The sequence below is a fragment of the Saccopteryx leptura genome, chromosome 4, assembly GCF_036850995.1.
Source record: "Saccopteryx leptura isolate mSacLep1 chromosome 4, mSacLep1_pri_phased_curated, whole genome shotgun sequence".
Lineage (NCBI taxonomy): Eukaryota > Metazoa > Chordata > Mammalia > Chiroptera > Emballonuridae > Saccopteryx > Saccopteryx leptura.
The window spans coordinates 184,549,628-184,564,885 of record NC_089506.1 but is presented as its reverse complement, the minus strand read 5'-3'; the positions used below and the strand labels follow the sequence as shown (position 1 = coordinate 184,564,885).

General features: G+C 44.6%; 1 protein-coding gene across 1 annotated transcript in view; it reads right to left on the bottom strand.

Annotated features, from left to right (window-relative positions):
• Positions 1 to 13,692, bottom strand: part of LMNB1 (lamin B1) — a 59,049-nt gene extending 45,357 nt beyond the window's left edge. Inside the window, exon 1 of the mRNA XM_066382133.1 lies at positions 12,883 to 13,692. Coding sequence (XP_066238230.1) covers positions 12,883 to 13,241 — 359 coding nt within the window. The 5' untranslated portion in view covers positions 13,242 to 13,692. The remainder of the gene's footprint in view (positions 1 to 12,882) is intronic.
• Between the last annotated feature and the right edge of the window lie 1,566 nt (positions 13,693 to 15,258).

Genomic DNA, 15,258 nt, shown 5'->3' with positions numbered 1-15,258 from the left:
TAGCTAACATTTAACCATTAAGTTAACCAGAGGAAAAACCTGATAATGTAAGCGAGAGAGAAGAGGAATCACAGCCCACTATGGCCTGAGAAATTGGGTAGATTCAGTTACTCCATAGCCTTCGTCACAGCAAACTGACCAATAAAGGTTATTGAAGAAATCTTCAAATTGTGTTCAATAAAGGTATAGCACATTTACTGATGTGTAACATTTTTACAGAATAGTGCTGCATGAATACAAGGTTACATATCAATATTTATCATGAACCCATTTTTTGTTAATATATATATAGATAAGAAGAGACAAACTTTAGAGCTTATATTTCTGGGCAATAGAACTAAGGGCAATTTTTATTTTCTTTTTGGTGTTTATCTATATTTCCTAGTTTTCCATAATGAACATATAATATTTGTGTAATAAAAAAGTTCATTTTCGCCTGACCAGTGGTGGTACAGTGGATGGAGCATCAACCTGGAACGCTGAGTTTCCAGGTTAGAAACCCCAAGGTTGGGCCTGACCTGTGGTGGCGCAGTGGATAAAGCGTCGACCTGGAAATGCTGAGGTTGCCGGTTCGAAACCCTGGGCTTGCCTGGTCAAGGCACATATGGGAGTTGATGCTTCCAGCTCCTCCCCCCTTCTCTCTGTCTCTCCTCTCTCCCTCTCTCTCTCTCTCTCTCTCTCTCTCTCTCTCTGTCTCTCCTCTCTAAAATGAATAAATTTAAACAAAATTTAAAAGAAACCCCGAGGTTGCCAGCTTGAGCGTGGGCTCAACAGCTTGAGCACAGAATCATATACATGATCCCATGCTCGCTGGCTTGAAGGGGTCATTGGCTCAGCTGGAGCCCCCTGTCAAGGCACATATGAGAAAGCAATCAAAGAACAACTATAAAGTGCTGCAGCTACAAGTTGATGCTTCTCATCTCTCTCCCTTCCTCTCTATGTCTCTCTCTTGCCCCCCAAAAAAGTTTTTTTCAAAAACTCCCCCAAATATAACAGCCAAAGCCCAAATACCTTATCACAGTTACACTTTTAAAAAAATTTTTTTTTTTAAAAAAGAAGCTACAACTCTGATAAGCAAACCGTTGTAGAACTCTGAACTGGGAACTTCAGTTAGATTGGGTTCCCTCACCCAATTGACACCTAATGTTCATTCTCATGAAATCGACCTACACTGGTGATACCAAAGTCTAAAGATCTCTAAGACCTGTCAGAGGTGACGTCAACAGGTCAAATGAAATGAACAAATGTAACAGACTGAGACTCGGAGGCACATTTTCATAGTGCTTTATCTTTCACTCTACATCTTTACTTTCTTGAATCTGTACACCAAAAGATTACTTAGTCTAATCCCCTAGGTTAGTGATTTTCAACCGGTGTGCCGCAAGAACTTTTAAAACATGCAATACCTGACTGTTTAGTTAGGGGCACTGACCTCTTCTCTCTTAGAATGTCAAATAAAAAAAATGACAACAGCCAACACAACAACAGTCAACTGGTATGACTGAATCAAAATTAAACTTATTTTGCCCTGGCCGTTTGGCTCAGTGGTAGAGCATTGGCCTGGCGTGCGGAGTCCCGGGTTCGATTCCTGGCCAGGGCACACAGGAGAAGCGCCCATCTGCTTCTCCACCCCTCCCCTTCTCCTTCCTCTCTGTCTCTCTCTTCCCCTCCCACAGCCAAGGCTCCATTGGAGCAAAGTTGGCCCGGGTGCTGAGGATGGCTCTGTGGCCTCTGCCTCAGGCGCTAGAATGGCTCTGATTGCAACAGAGCGACGCCCCAGATGGGCAGAGCATCGCCCCCTGGTGGGCATGCCGGGTGGATCCCAGTCGGGCGCATGCGGGAGTCTGTCTGACTGCCTCCCCGTTTCCAACTAAAGAAAAATACAAAACAAAACAAAACAAAAACTTATTTTGTCAGATCAGCAAAAAATGTAATTTTTTTGGGGGGGGGGGGGTGCTGTACAATTTAAGTTAATAATTTATGTGTGCCATGAGATGAAAAAGTTTGAAAATCACTGCCCTAGGTTAAATAAACAACTTCAAAAGATATTTTGCTCTACCAAACGTCCTATGAAAGCATGAGAAGTGTCATGACAGTTTAATTCCTTAGGACCTGCTTCCTAGACTTTAACACCAGTTCTGAGAGTTTCCATCCTTCTGGCCTTGCCTTGAAAATTAAAGTATAGTCAACGTGGAAGTTTTCTAGCTCTTCCATAAAAGCCAAGATATCACTGTCAGTTTGCTTCTATCAGGGCAAAATCGGGACATAAAGGAAAGACTAAGAAATACACAGGTTAAATGTGTTTGTTTTTCAATTAATCATATTATGTGCAAAGAAAACTCCCCTAAAGCAGACTAGCATTTATTTTAGATCCAAAAACTGAACTAAACAATCCTGCAGATGTTGTTTAGCCTATACACATTTCCTAAATTTCATTCTATCAATGACCGAGATATACAGAATGCCAACCCAATAAATATATAGTAAGTCCAACTATATAGTGAATCACTACCCCATCTCCACTAAAAAAGGAATAAAAATGAAAATTAGTTTATCATAACTACATTTCAGTATGCTTCCTAATTTGTTCAAATTGCTAATTTAGATAAAATTCATTCATTAGTAAGAGACAAGTAAGTGACTGGCTAGAAAAAGGTCTAAGTTTTTTCACTCTTCTTGAGATTCAGTAAAATATTGCTAACTCCTTATCCCAATTTCAAAAATGAGAAAATGAAGGCTCAAAGAGTTAAAGAGCTGCGATGCAGTGGATAGAGAGTCAGAATGGGACACAGAGGACCTAGGTTCGAGACCTCTAGGTCGCCAGCTTGAGCACAGTTTGAGCAAGGCTCACCAGCTTAGGCCCAAGGTCACTGGCTCGAGCAAGGGGTCACTCAGTCTGCTGTAGTCCCCCCACCCCCGGGGGGTCGAAGCACGTATGAGAAAGCAATCAATGAACAACTAAGGAGATTAAGGAGCCACAATGAAGAATTGATGCTTCTCATCTCTCTCCCTTCCTGTCTGTCTGCCCTATCTGACTCTGTCTCTGATGCAAAAAAAAAAAAAAAAAGAGCCCTGGCTGGTTGGCTCAGTGGTAGAGCATTGGCCTGGCGTGCAGGAGTCCTGGGTTCGATTCCCGGCCAGGGCACACAGGAGAAGCGCCCATCTGCTTCTCCACCCCTCCCTCTCTCCTTCCTCTCTGTCTCTCTCTTCTCCTCCTGCAGCCAAGGCTCCATTGGAGCAAAGATGGTCCGGGCGCTGGGGATGGCTCTGTGGCCTCTGCCTCAGGCGCTAGAATGGCTCTGGTTGCAACAGAGCAACGCCCCAGATGGGCAGAGCATCGCCCCCTGGTGGGCATGCTGGGTGGATCCCGGTCAGGCGCATGCAGGAGTCTGTCTGACTGTCTCCCCATTTCCAACTTCAGAAAAATACAAAAAAAAAAGGAAACAAAAACCAAAAAACAAAAAAAGAATTAGGGGCCTTAGCCCAAGTCACCAAAAATCTGAACTTGAATTTCAGGTAGTGCTTTTATACTTTTTTTTTAGTATTGGCAATGCCATTTTAATTTTTATTTATTTTTATTTATTTATTTTACAGAGACAGAGAGAGAATCAGAGAGAGGGATAGATAGGGACAGACAGACAGGAAAGGAGAGATGAGAAGCATCAATCATTAGTTTTTCGTTGTACATTGTGACACCTTAGTTGTTCATTGATTGCTTTCTCATATGTGCCTTTACCACGGGCCTTCAGCAGACCGAGTAACTCCTTGCTGGAGTCAGCGACCTTGGGTCCAAGCTGGTGAGCTTTTGCTCAAACCAGATGAGCCCACGCTCAAGCTGGCAACCTTGGGGTCTCGAACCTGGGTCCTCGGCATCCCAGTCCGACGCTCTATCCACTGTGCCACAGCCTGGTCAGGCTTTTATACTTGATACTGATGGAAATTGTCCCAATCATATTTGCTAGTAGCAAGCCAACATCTGTATGCAATTTCTTTGTTATGAAAATTCACAAAACCAAATTTCCCATTAGAAGTTTCCTTACTAATGTACTGACAAAGTAAAATCATAGGAATGCTGTTTTCCACAAAGGAGTGCACTATGTAGGCTTGATGCCTCAGCCTCCGACCCACCCTGCTCAATCACTTATGCCTGTGGCTGGAGGGGGGAAGTCTATAGATCTTCAGGTCCACATGTACCATGAAAAACTCAATCAACATTATGCTTTATTCTATTTGGACAAAAAAAAAAAAAAAATTGGAGAGGAGACAAGATAGCGCTGGAGTAGGCGGACGTACCAACATCTACCTCCCAGAACCAAAGTGGATTACAAACTAATTTTAAGAACCATCATCTGGAAAAACCAACTTTGGACTAAACTAAGAGGACTCTTCAACCAAGGAACACTGAAGAAGCCACACCGAGACTGGCAGAGGAGAACAGAAGCTCCATATCCACACATGCTGCAAATGGCTTTTCCAGTCTACCTGAATCATTACCAGCTAGAAGCAGTGGTCATTGGGACTTGGACATGAGCTGCAAAGTGTAGAATGGTAACAACAAGTCCAGTGCCATGCGGACTTTTCCTGGATGTGGACTTTTCCTGGACTCCTGCTCCCTGTGACAGCTCCTAACAGACTGAACTGTGGTTGGGTTGCATTTTTCAGGGATTTGGCATGGTGATAGGGCCAACTTGGACTTGGTGAACATGTTAAGGACACTACTCTTTTATGGATTCTTGCTGTATTGGCCAAGAGTTTGCTTAAAGGCTTTTAATCACTGTAAAAAAAATAGAAGACTGGATAAAGATGGGGCACATATACACCATGGTATACTATTCAGCTAGAAGAAATGATGACATCAGATCACTTACAGCAGAATGGTGGAATCTTGATAACATTATGCAGAGTGAAATAAGTGAATCAGAAAAAAACAAGAACTGCAGGATTCCATACATTGGCGGGACATAAAAGCAAGACTAAGAGACATGGACAGGAGTGTGGTGGTTATGGGGGGTGGGGGGAGGGAAGGAGAGAGAGGGGGAGGAGGAGGGGGAGGGGTACAAAGAAAACTGGATAGAGGGTAACGGAGGACGATCTCTCTTTGGGTGATGGGTATGCAACAGAACTAAATGACAAGATAACCTGGAAATGTTTTCTTTGAATATATGTACCCTGATTTATTGATGTCACCCCATTAAAATAAAAATTTATTTATAAAAAAATAAATAAATTTATTTTCATAAGATAAATTGAAAAAAAAAAGCACCAATTAATTTTAAAAGGTATGAAATTCTGCCTTATTAACAAAATTTGTGTACAAGCCCTGCTAGGTAGCTCAGTTGATTAGAGCATTGTCCCAACACACCAAAGTTATAAATTCAATCCCAGTCAGGGCCAAGGATCAACCAAAGGATACATAAATAGGTGGAGTAGCAAGTCAATGTTTCTCTCTCTCTTTCTCTCTCTCTCTCTCCCCTCTCTCTCCCCCCCTAAAATCAATCAATAAATAAAAGTTTTTAATGTGTATGCAATAGCTCAAAGACTACTTTGAAAATATTGGCTTAAAGCCTAACGCCTATAAGACATTAAACTGTGTTTCTTGGGGCGTTTCTGTAATTTTATTTTTAATAAAGGAACAGTAGACTGCTCAGCATCTCAAATGATCCTATAGCACTCGTTATATGAGATAGATACCAGTGAGCCCTCACCACCATTTTCCTAATTCATTCATAATTTTCAAAAAGAGAAACTTAGCCTGACCTGTGGGGGCACAGTAGATAAAAGTGTCACCCGGAATGCTGAGGTTGCTGGTTATAAAGCCAGGGTTTGCCCGATCAAGGCACACACCACAAGCATTCAAGGAATAACTAAAGTGAAGCAACTATGAGTTGATACTTCTCATTCCTCTGCGCTTCTCTTTCTGTAAAATTAATAAATAAAATCTGTTTTTGAAAAGGGAAGAAAAAAGAACCCTAGCCTGATAACTCAGTTGGTTAGACTCTAGTGTGCCATGAGACATGGTCAGGTGTGAGTATAAATACATTTAGACACTATATTATTAACTATATGTATAACGTGTACTGTGTTAGAGTGCCATTTTGTGTCATTTTGGTAGGTGGTGTGCCCCAGGACTTTGTAAATGTAAAAAATGTGCCACGGCTCAAAAAAGGTTGAAAATCACTGGGTTAGAGCATCGTCCAGAAGCACAGCAGCTGCAGGCTTAATCCCGGGTCAGAAACAGATTGATGCTCCTGGCTCTCTCTTGTTCTTTCCCTCCCTCTCTTTAAAATCAATTTTACAAATAAAATAAAAAGAGAAACTTAGCAGTTATTTTTGCAGCTTTTCAAGTTTTAATATCTAACAAAAATCAAATGAGGAGTAAAAGAAATTTTTTGGAATCTAATGAGTCAAGTGAACTTAATAAGAAGCAGTCAATTTAAAACAGAAATTGACAACCTCTTAAATGCACTTTTAGAATTCTAAAACTTAAATGTTTCATTAACTAACCTGGTAACAAAACTAGACCTGAATAGATGTAAGTCTATTTTTAGTTGTCTTTCTTCATTTACTGTGACAATTAATATCTTTCCCTGCAGAAATATCTGTTTCATGATGAAGAGCTACCCCAGACTCCATTGGAGCTGTCAGAGAGAGTATGAGAATCATGTTACCTTATTAAAATTGTCATTGCTTTTACCTCCAAAACACAGCTGCTGGTAAGGGTTTTACATAAAAGATATGGACCCACATCACTGAAGAAAAAAAAATGTATGCATCCACAGAATTAGTTACTGAAAGACTGATCAACATAATTTCTTGTATCTATTTTTCCTTCATATTTAGTTAATACTAAATTCTGAAGTAACTCAATATTTCTTTACTTTTTTCTTTAAAGTGTTGACTGATGGCATTCATCATCATTCTTGGAAACTGTTCCCCAAAACAGCTTCCAATAAAATGTAATTATACTTGGACTGAACTGGAGCAGCTATATATTAGATCAGAGATATGTGTTCATGTAGATCCAGAAACCACCTCCAGAGGACGCTATTGTCAAATTCTCTCCAGGAAGACCAAGTGTCTGCATGAATTCTTGTCTCCGAAGAACCAGAAAGGGACTAAGTAACTTTGGAATCTACAAGCCTCAAGACTGTTTCTTCATCTAAATCCACTTAAATGATAAACTAATTACAAAGACTTTGGCTCCAAATAAATAATTATTTATTAAGTATAAAAAAATTATTTTAAGTAAATACAAGACCTATATGGACCCAAACAAATAAGACATTTCTTTCTTTTCATCATACAATTTACACTTCAATTACTGCTCAAAAATTAACTGATTTCCAAGATGATGGCTTACTATGCATAGGTTTAGCCTCCTCACGAGACCCTAAGATAAAAGCAGTGCATTATATGACTTAAAATAAATCCATAGGCCCTGGCCGGTTGGCTCAGCGGTAGAGCGTCGGCCTGGCGTGCGGGGGACCCGGGTTTGATTTCCGGCCAGGGCACACAGGAGAAGCGCCCATCTGCTTCTCCACCCCCGCCCCCCCCCCCCCTTCCTCTCTGTCTCTCTCTTCCCCTCCCGCAGCCAAGGCTCCATTGGAGCAGATAGCCCGGGCGCTGGGGATGGCTCCTTGGCCTCTGCCCCAGGCGCTAGAGTGGCTCTGGTCGCGACAGAGCGACGCCCCGGAGGGGCAGAGCATCGCCCCCTGGTGGGCGTGCCGGGTGGATCCCGGTGGGGCGCATGCGGGAGTCTGTCTGACTGTCCCCGTTTCCAGCTTCAGAAAAATACACACACACACACACACACACACACACACACACACACACACACAAATATATATATATATATATATATAAATTTATATATATATATATATATATAAAATAAATCCATAGTACCAAAGTGAATAAGGAACCACTGGCAGACATTTCAACAGATTTCAACAAGAAATATAGATAAAAGTGCATATCACAGAACATGCACACAGGGTCTACAGGGGATAGTGAGGCAGGCTTAAAATAGAGGAATTAACTCATGGAACAGCTTTGCACATGACCCTGCTCAGCATCCCTTAGCTTAACTGCAGGCTCTCCAGTAAGTTAGCCAACAACACATCCTATTCATATAGAGAGGTCCTAATTTGTTCTATTCAGAAAAGGCAGAGGGCTCACCTGAACAATAACAAGAGCAATACTAAACATTACCTAGTGCTTCATTTATAAATGTACATAACCAAGAATCAAAATCAGTAGCAAGAATAAAACATGTCAAAAAAAAAAAAATAAGTGACCAGGGAGGAAAAGAGATAATCCAATTTACAGAAGAGAAATTTAAAAAGAAAGCCTTAAATATTATCCTCAGACAGATTAAAGAAAAAAATGCATTCTGAAAATATTGTAGAAACAAACTGAATAAAAGTAATATATATACAAAAAGATTTCTTAGAATTAAAAGTACAATTTGTGCTTTTAAAATTCCACTATTGTGACAAAGACGACAGTCAAAGTAATTTCACAGAATGCAATAAATATATTTTTCTATCACATATATATATATGAAAGAAAACAAGAGACTAAAGGACTAAACGTTCCTACTAGGGAGAACAAAGAAGATGAGCATACAAAAGGTAAATAAAGTGAGTTTTCCAGAGCTAAATAGAGATCAAGACTTTAAACCGAAAGGACACACTTATAACAGCTAGAATGCATGACAGAATATCCATACCTGACTTACTTATTCAGCATGCAATTTCAGAAAGCCAAAATAAAAGAGAGTTCCAAAAGCTTCCAAAGAGGAAAAACAAAAGCAGTTACCAAAAGAAAATAACTGTGACTGGTATTAGACGTTAACAATACCAGATGTTAAAAGACAATGGAACAAATATGACTTTCCAAATTCTGAGGAAAAAACTGTTAAACCAGTATTCTATACCTAGCCCAACTATCATCCAAAGGTAAGACAAAGTCATTTCTCACATAGACAGGAGTTAGAGAATTTACCTCTTGCCATCTTTTCTGAATAAATTATTTATGGATGTCCTCCAACAAAATAAAGAAAAAAACAAGGAAAGGAAAATATTTGACCCAGAAAGAAACTGGATCTAAATCTGGAAAATCCCTAGGAAGTCAGTAACATGTCTTAAGAGCAGAATTCCACAAAAGAAAGTAGACTTATGTAATAGATGTTATGATTACATATCTTTAAAGGGTTTAAAGATATACTAAAGGCAAGTATTTTTTTGGTCAACAACAAAAACATGAAAGGCTAGTTAGGGACAAAATTATATAAGGAAAGTCAGATTTCAAATATGAAACAAAGTATAATGTGGCATATTTTGAGTAATTGATAGCACATTAGAAAAAAAAAATACAGTAGCTCCCCTTATGCACAGTCTCACTTTCTAATGTTTCAATTACCCACAGTAACCACAGTCCAAAAATATTAAATGGAAAATTCCAGAAATAAATTTTAAATTGCAAGCCATTCTGAGTAAATGTGATGAAATCTTACACTGTCCTGCTCCATCTGACCTGAGATGTAAATCATCTCTTCGTACAAGGTATGCACACTACACACAGTACCCACTGTCCAAGTATTGCAGTGCATACGTTCATGCAATCCTTCTATACTTAGTAATGGTCCCAAAACACAAGAGCAGTGATTCTGGCAATTCAGGTATGCCAAAGAGAAGCTGTAACGTGCTTCCTTTAAGTGAAAAGGTGAAAGTTCTAGACTTAATAAGGTTGCTAATTAGCCTCTACAGTAAGAATAAATCTTTTATCTGTGAAATTGTGAAGAAAAAAACCCAAACCTGTCCTAGTTTTGCTGCTGAACCTCAAACTCCAACAGTTACAGCCACAGTGCATAATAAATTAAGATAGAAAAGCTATCAAAATTTGCATATGGAAGAGAGAAAATGGTCCAGTTGATGGCAACATATTGCACCAGAATGCATGAAGCCTATCTGAAGACTCCAGCAAGGGATTCCTTGAAACAGAGTGATTATATTCACTCAACTTTTAATACAGTATACTGTTAAAACTATTCTATTTCATTACTAGCTATTGTTGGTAATTTTTTACTGTGCCTAATTTATAAATTAAACTTTATTGTAGACATGTTTTTATGGAAAGAATTATATATATATATATTCAGCACTATCCCGTTTCAGGCATTCACTGGGAGGTCTTAGAATGTATTCTCCCTTATAAGAACAGACTACTGTATATTTAATCTTTACAAAAGGAATATAGGAACAGATTTTAAAAAAAATAATAATCCCAAGACACGACTCAACATCTCAGCCCTGGCCAGTTGGCTCAGTGGTAGAGAGTGGGCCCTGCCTGTAGAAGTCTGGGCTTTGATTCTGGATCAGGGCACATTGGAGAAGTAACTATCTGCTTCTCTTCCCCTCCTGCAGCCTGGGCTAGATCGCTAGATGGAGCAAAGTTGGCCCCAGGCACTGAGGATGGTTCCATGGCCTCACCTCAGGTGCTAAAATAGCTCGGTTGCCGAGCAACTGAGCAGCAGTCCCAGATGGGCAGAGTATCACAGGGTAGGGGGCTTGCGTCAGGACACATGCAGGAGTCTGTCTTTTCCTCCCTGCCTCTCACTAAATATAAATAAATAAATAACCCCTCCAAAATGTCCTATTATTATTTTCAATTGTCAACCCCTCAGACATGCCTTTCTTAACAATGTTATCACTTTACTGGGCTTTATTTTATTCCCGTGGCATCCATTTTTATCCAACATTAAATCACTTACATTATTTCATTGATTCTAATACATTCTTCACATTTTAATCTTATTGAAACCAGCATATCTCTCATAATCCATGCATAGCATTTTACAACTGCCACCAGCCAGGTGGCAGTCTTGTTACTGGGTGAAAAATCTCCAATGGATACCTTCTAGATCTAGAAAGATTTAAAAAGCACTAGCCCCAAAATACCTCAGATTAGATAAAATGCAATATTTATTTGCTTGCTGGGTATTTCCCTTACTTACAATGTACTCTCAGAAACATAAACATAAGAGCAGTAACTTTTTTTTTTTGTAATCTTTGTATCCACACAGAAGAGTGTGGCAAGTAACAGATTCTTAATCAGTGCTACATTTTAACATCTCTGAAACTAGGATGGGTCCAACAGGCTGGAGCACATAATTGGCTCTTAGAGGTTTTCTTTTTAAGTGGTACTGTAACAATAGTGAATAATACAAACAGTAGCATTTAAGATTTGAAGAAATTCATTAAGACTTGGGGGGTGGAGGGATGGAGACAGAAGTGTATTCAAAACATGATTCCGGAGGGTTGGTAAATCCAAGAAACAGAACATAAGCTTATAGGGTTGTTTTATTTTTATTTTTCTGAGTTATGAAACGAAATATTTACAGAAATTAAAACAGAAATGAATAAAAATAAAAAGGGCTAAACGTGATTGCCTCCGGAAAGAGGCAGGAGACTATTCTCGTTTTTCACTATAAACCAGTCTACATATTTTTTCAGTTTGTATTTTTCGTATATTTTATTTTAACCAAGTGCACATATATTTTTATCAATGGCCTTTAAGAGTATTTAATAAGAGGGAAAGTAAAGATTCACACATACAAAAATCACAGACTGAGACAGGATCATTCACGTGGATACAGATAGAAAGACACGGAGAGGCAGAGTCAAAGTCAAAATCGATTTTCATTTGGCAAATTTTCAATTGGCAACAGGGATGAAGATTGTGAATTCTGGACACAAATTTAGCAAATCTCTAAATCTAAAGCTTGACATCAACACTAAGTTGCCTAATGATGACAATTACGCTATTTTGCTCACCAGAAAGTCAAGGTAGGATCAGCAAAGGGTTGCAATTTTACCCTTATGCGCTGGATGAAATTCAGAGTCCCTTAGGTGGAATAATTACAAGCTCTCCCTCGCCACACACTCCACATTTGCACAACACCCTTTCATCTGCCCTGGCTATCAGCACAATGACGCGGAGAATGAGCGTGGTCTCCCCATTACCCGAAAGACCGACAATTATTAAATGAGTGCAAAAGCTGGAGGCGCGACTGCTGCCTAGGGAGCATGAGGTTCACGGATGGGGGAACGGTGGCCTGGACATGCAAAGCCTCAGCTTGCGAGTCCCGCGCGCCTAAGCACCCAAGGGCCCCGCCAGTCTCGCAGGAAGGATATCTTAAACACCCAACCGGCCCGGGGCCCGCGGTGGCGCGCGGCTCAGACCCCGCCCCTCTCTCCTTGCTCAGGGCAGGCGCAGACCGTTCACAAAATGTCACAGGGCCAAGACTGAGCGCGCCAAGGCGGGACCCACCCCCGGGAGACCCGGACACTCAAGGCAGGTCCCTCCCCTTCCTCCCTCCGCCAGGCGCAGAACTCATTCATTCTCGAGGCGGGGAACAAGTCCTCCCTGGCCGGCCCTCTCCGCACGGTAAACCCACCGGACGCTTTGTCTGGAGCCGCCCGGAACCCGGGGCGCGCATTCGAGCGCGTGCCCGGCGCCACCTCCCAGCACCTGGGGCCCGCCCGGCCTCCGCGCCCCACAGCCTTCCCGTGTCCCGAGGTCTAAGCCTCGAAGCCAGGCGCTCCTGCAGCCCCAGGCGGTCGCATCGCCCGCCCAGCTGGGTATCCAGGGTCAGGAAATGTGCCTCCAGTCCCACCATCGCTACAACTCCAGCTCCCTCCGTAACCCCTGCGCCCGCTAAGAAACACTCCTCCTTCCCGGGGACAGAGACCCTGCCCTGAACGGGAACGGGCGTGGGCACTCCGGCCCCCCTCCCTCTCCGGGGTTCCCGCGGCGCGGCGGGCTGCGCCCCCCCCAGGCCCGGGGGCGCGCCGACGCGGCGGCAGAGCGGTCACTCACTTGAGGAGCAGCTGGTCGTGCTCGGCCTTGAACTTGCCCAGCTCGATCTGCAGCTTGGCGCGCTCGCGGGCCGTGTCGTCCAGCGCGCGTCGCGCGTCCGCCAGCTCGGTCTCGTAGAGCGCCTTGAGGCCGGTGAGCTCGCGGCCGCGCACCTCCTCCCGCTCGGTCACCTGCAGCTGCAGCGCGCTGTTCTCCGTCTCCAGGCTGCGCACCTTGTCGATGTACACCGCCAGCCGGTCGTTGAGCTCGCGCAGCTCCTCCTTCTCCTGCAGCCGCGACAGCCGCGTGGGGCTCAGCGGCGTGCTGGGGGCGCCGGCGCGGCCGCCGGACCGCGGCGGGATGGGGGTCGCTGTCGCCATGGCGGGCGGCGGGAGAGCGGCGGGACGATCGGCGGGGCGGGCGCAGCGGGGAGGCCGCGGGCAGCGCGGGGACACGCAGCAGGCTGAAGGCAGCGAAGCCGGGACCGAAGGCACACACCGGCGATCGGCGACCGCGCAGGGGCCGGCGCGGGAAGGGAGAAGCACCTGGGATGGCGGGGTTACAGCACAAAGGGCGGGGGCTCGGGGAAGACTACGAATCAATCAGTCGTCAATGCCCTTTGTAAGAAAACACGCGCGCACACGCGCAAACACACACACACACGCACGCACTAGGGGAGATGCGAGGCAAGGGTGACCGGGAAGGCCGAGCAGGGTCCGCGCGCCGCCGCCACGAAGTCTCCCGCCCGCAGCACTTTGTTTCCTCTCAGGCGGGGCGGAGGGGCGGGCGGGAGGCGAGCCGCGGGGGGCGGAGGTGGCGCGGCCGGAGCGCGGCAGCCCCCAACATGGCGGGCGCGCGCCCGGGCCGCACGTGACCGCTGCCTGCCAATGGGGAGCTGGCGGGGCGCCCCGGCGGCCTGGGGGCCGGGTCTGCAAATTCAAAATCGGGCCCCCTGGTAACCGTCCGCGGGGCGCGCGGAGCTGGGCGTGGTGGAGGGTGGGCTGAGGGCGGCGGGGCGTGGCGCCTGGACTGCTCGTAGGCGGCCCGGTTCCCGCGCCGGCGGGGCCTTCCCGACACCTCGCTGGGACCCCTGGAGGGGCCGGCTCGGCGAGTGGCGGGAAGGAGCCTGGAGCCGAGTGGTTTCCGGGGCGGGCCTGCGCCGCTGCCCACACCCGGCGGTTCAGGGAAATTCAAATGTAAACGTCCTTAACAGCCACGCGCAAAACTCGGAGCGGTCGGTGTGACCGCGGGCCCTGTAACCTAATCCCCGCGGGCGGGGAGGGCTCGGATCGCGGCCCGGAGGCCCGGAGGCCCGGCTGCTGTGGGGTTACGTAAGGGGCGCGGGTGCCCGAGGTGCAGAACCCGCTGAGTGCTGGTTCCAATGGCAAGCTTGTATTTCTCTCCGGTGGGAAACAGTGTAGCAGAACACCTCCTTCCTGTCAACCTGATGGACGCGGGTCTTCAACTGACAGATAAAGACCCTGGAGAAACCAGAAGCCCTGACGCTAAATCGCTGGCGACCAGTGCTGTCTGTGATCCGTTTATTTCTTAACAGTATAGGGATTTATAAAAACAAAACCACCTCACAAGTGATGTGATTAACATATGGTTGAGTAAAGAGCACAAGCTGTATGTAAATCATCCTGCTTTACTAAAACTCCATGTGTCAAAATCTAAATATGTGTCTCTGACAGGGTTGCTCGGTTGGTTGAAGCATCCTCGGGAAGCATAGAGGCTGGGGCTTGGACCCCGGGTCAGGGCACATGCAGGAACGGGTTGATGTTCCTGTATCCCTGTGGGTCAAATAAGTTTGCAAATATGATGCATATGTTTGCTTGCTTATAGTTTGCATTGGGTGTGAGGGACAAGCTATAAGCAGGCAGGGTCGTTATAGCCTAAGGCTTAGTTTTAAGACTAAGCTTTTCCCACCCTTTTAATACTAAGATCTTCTCAACACTAAGCTTTTCCCCACACTCTTGACTGTTGCATGATAGGGGTGGTGCACTCCCATGAGGAATCCCATTTATGCCTTAGATAAGTGGCTTTGTATCAGAGACTTCCTTGTTTGTATATTGGATTAAGGTTTTGATTCCTACATTATAAAATGGGGCAGACCCGAGCTTGCTCTCTCTGGGTTCCCCGAGAATAGCATTAGAGAAGAGAGTGGTGAAAGGCCACGTGGAGGATAGGAGAAGCAGCCAAGATGGTGGAGTGCTCAAGGAGAAGCCAGTTTGTGCAGAGAGAAGGAGATGGGGAACAGAGATGAATAATGCTGGTGAGGTAGAAACTTTGATCCTAGGAAACTCGGTTAAGTCAGTGGCTTTGGGAGTCCTGAATGGAAAGGGAAGTGTTTTCCCACTGTGTGTATTTCTTGCCCGCCGGGTGCAAGCTAGGATT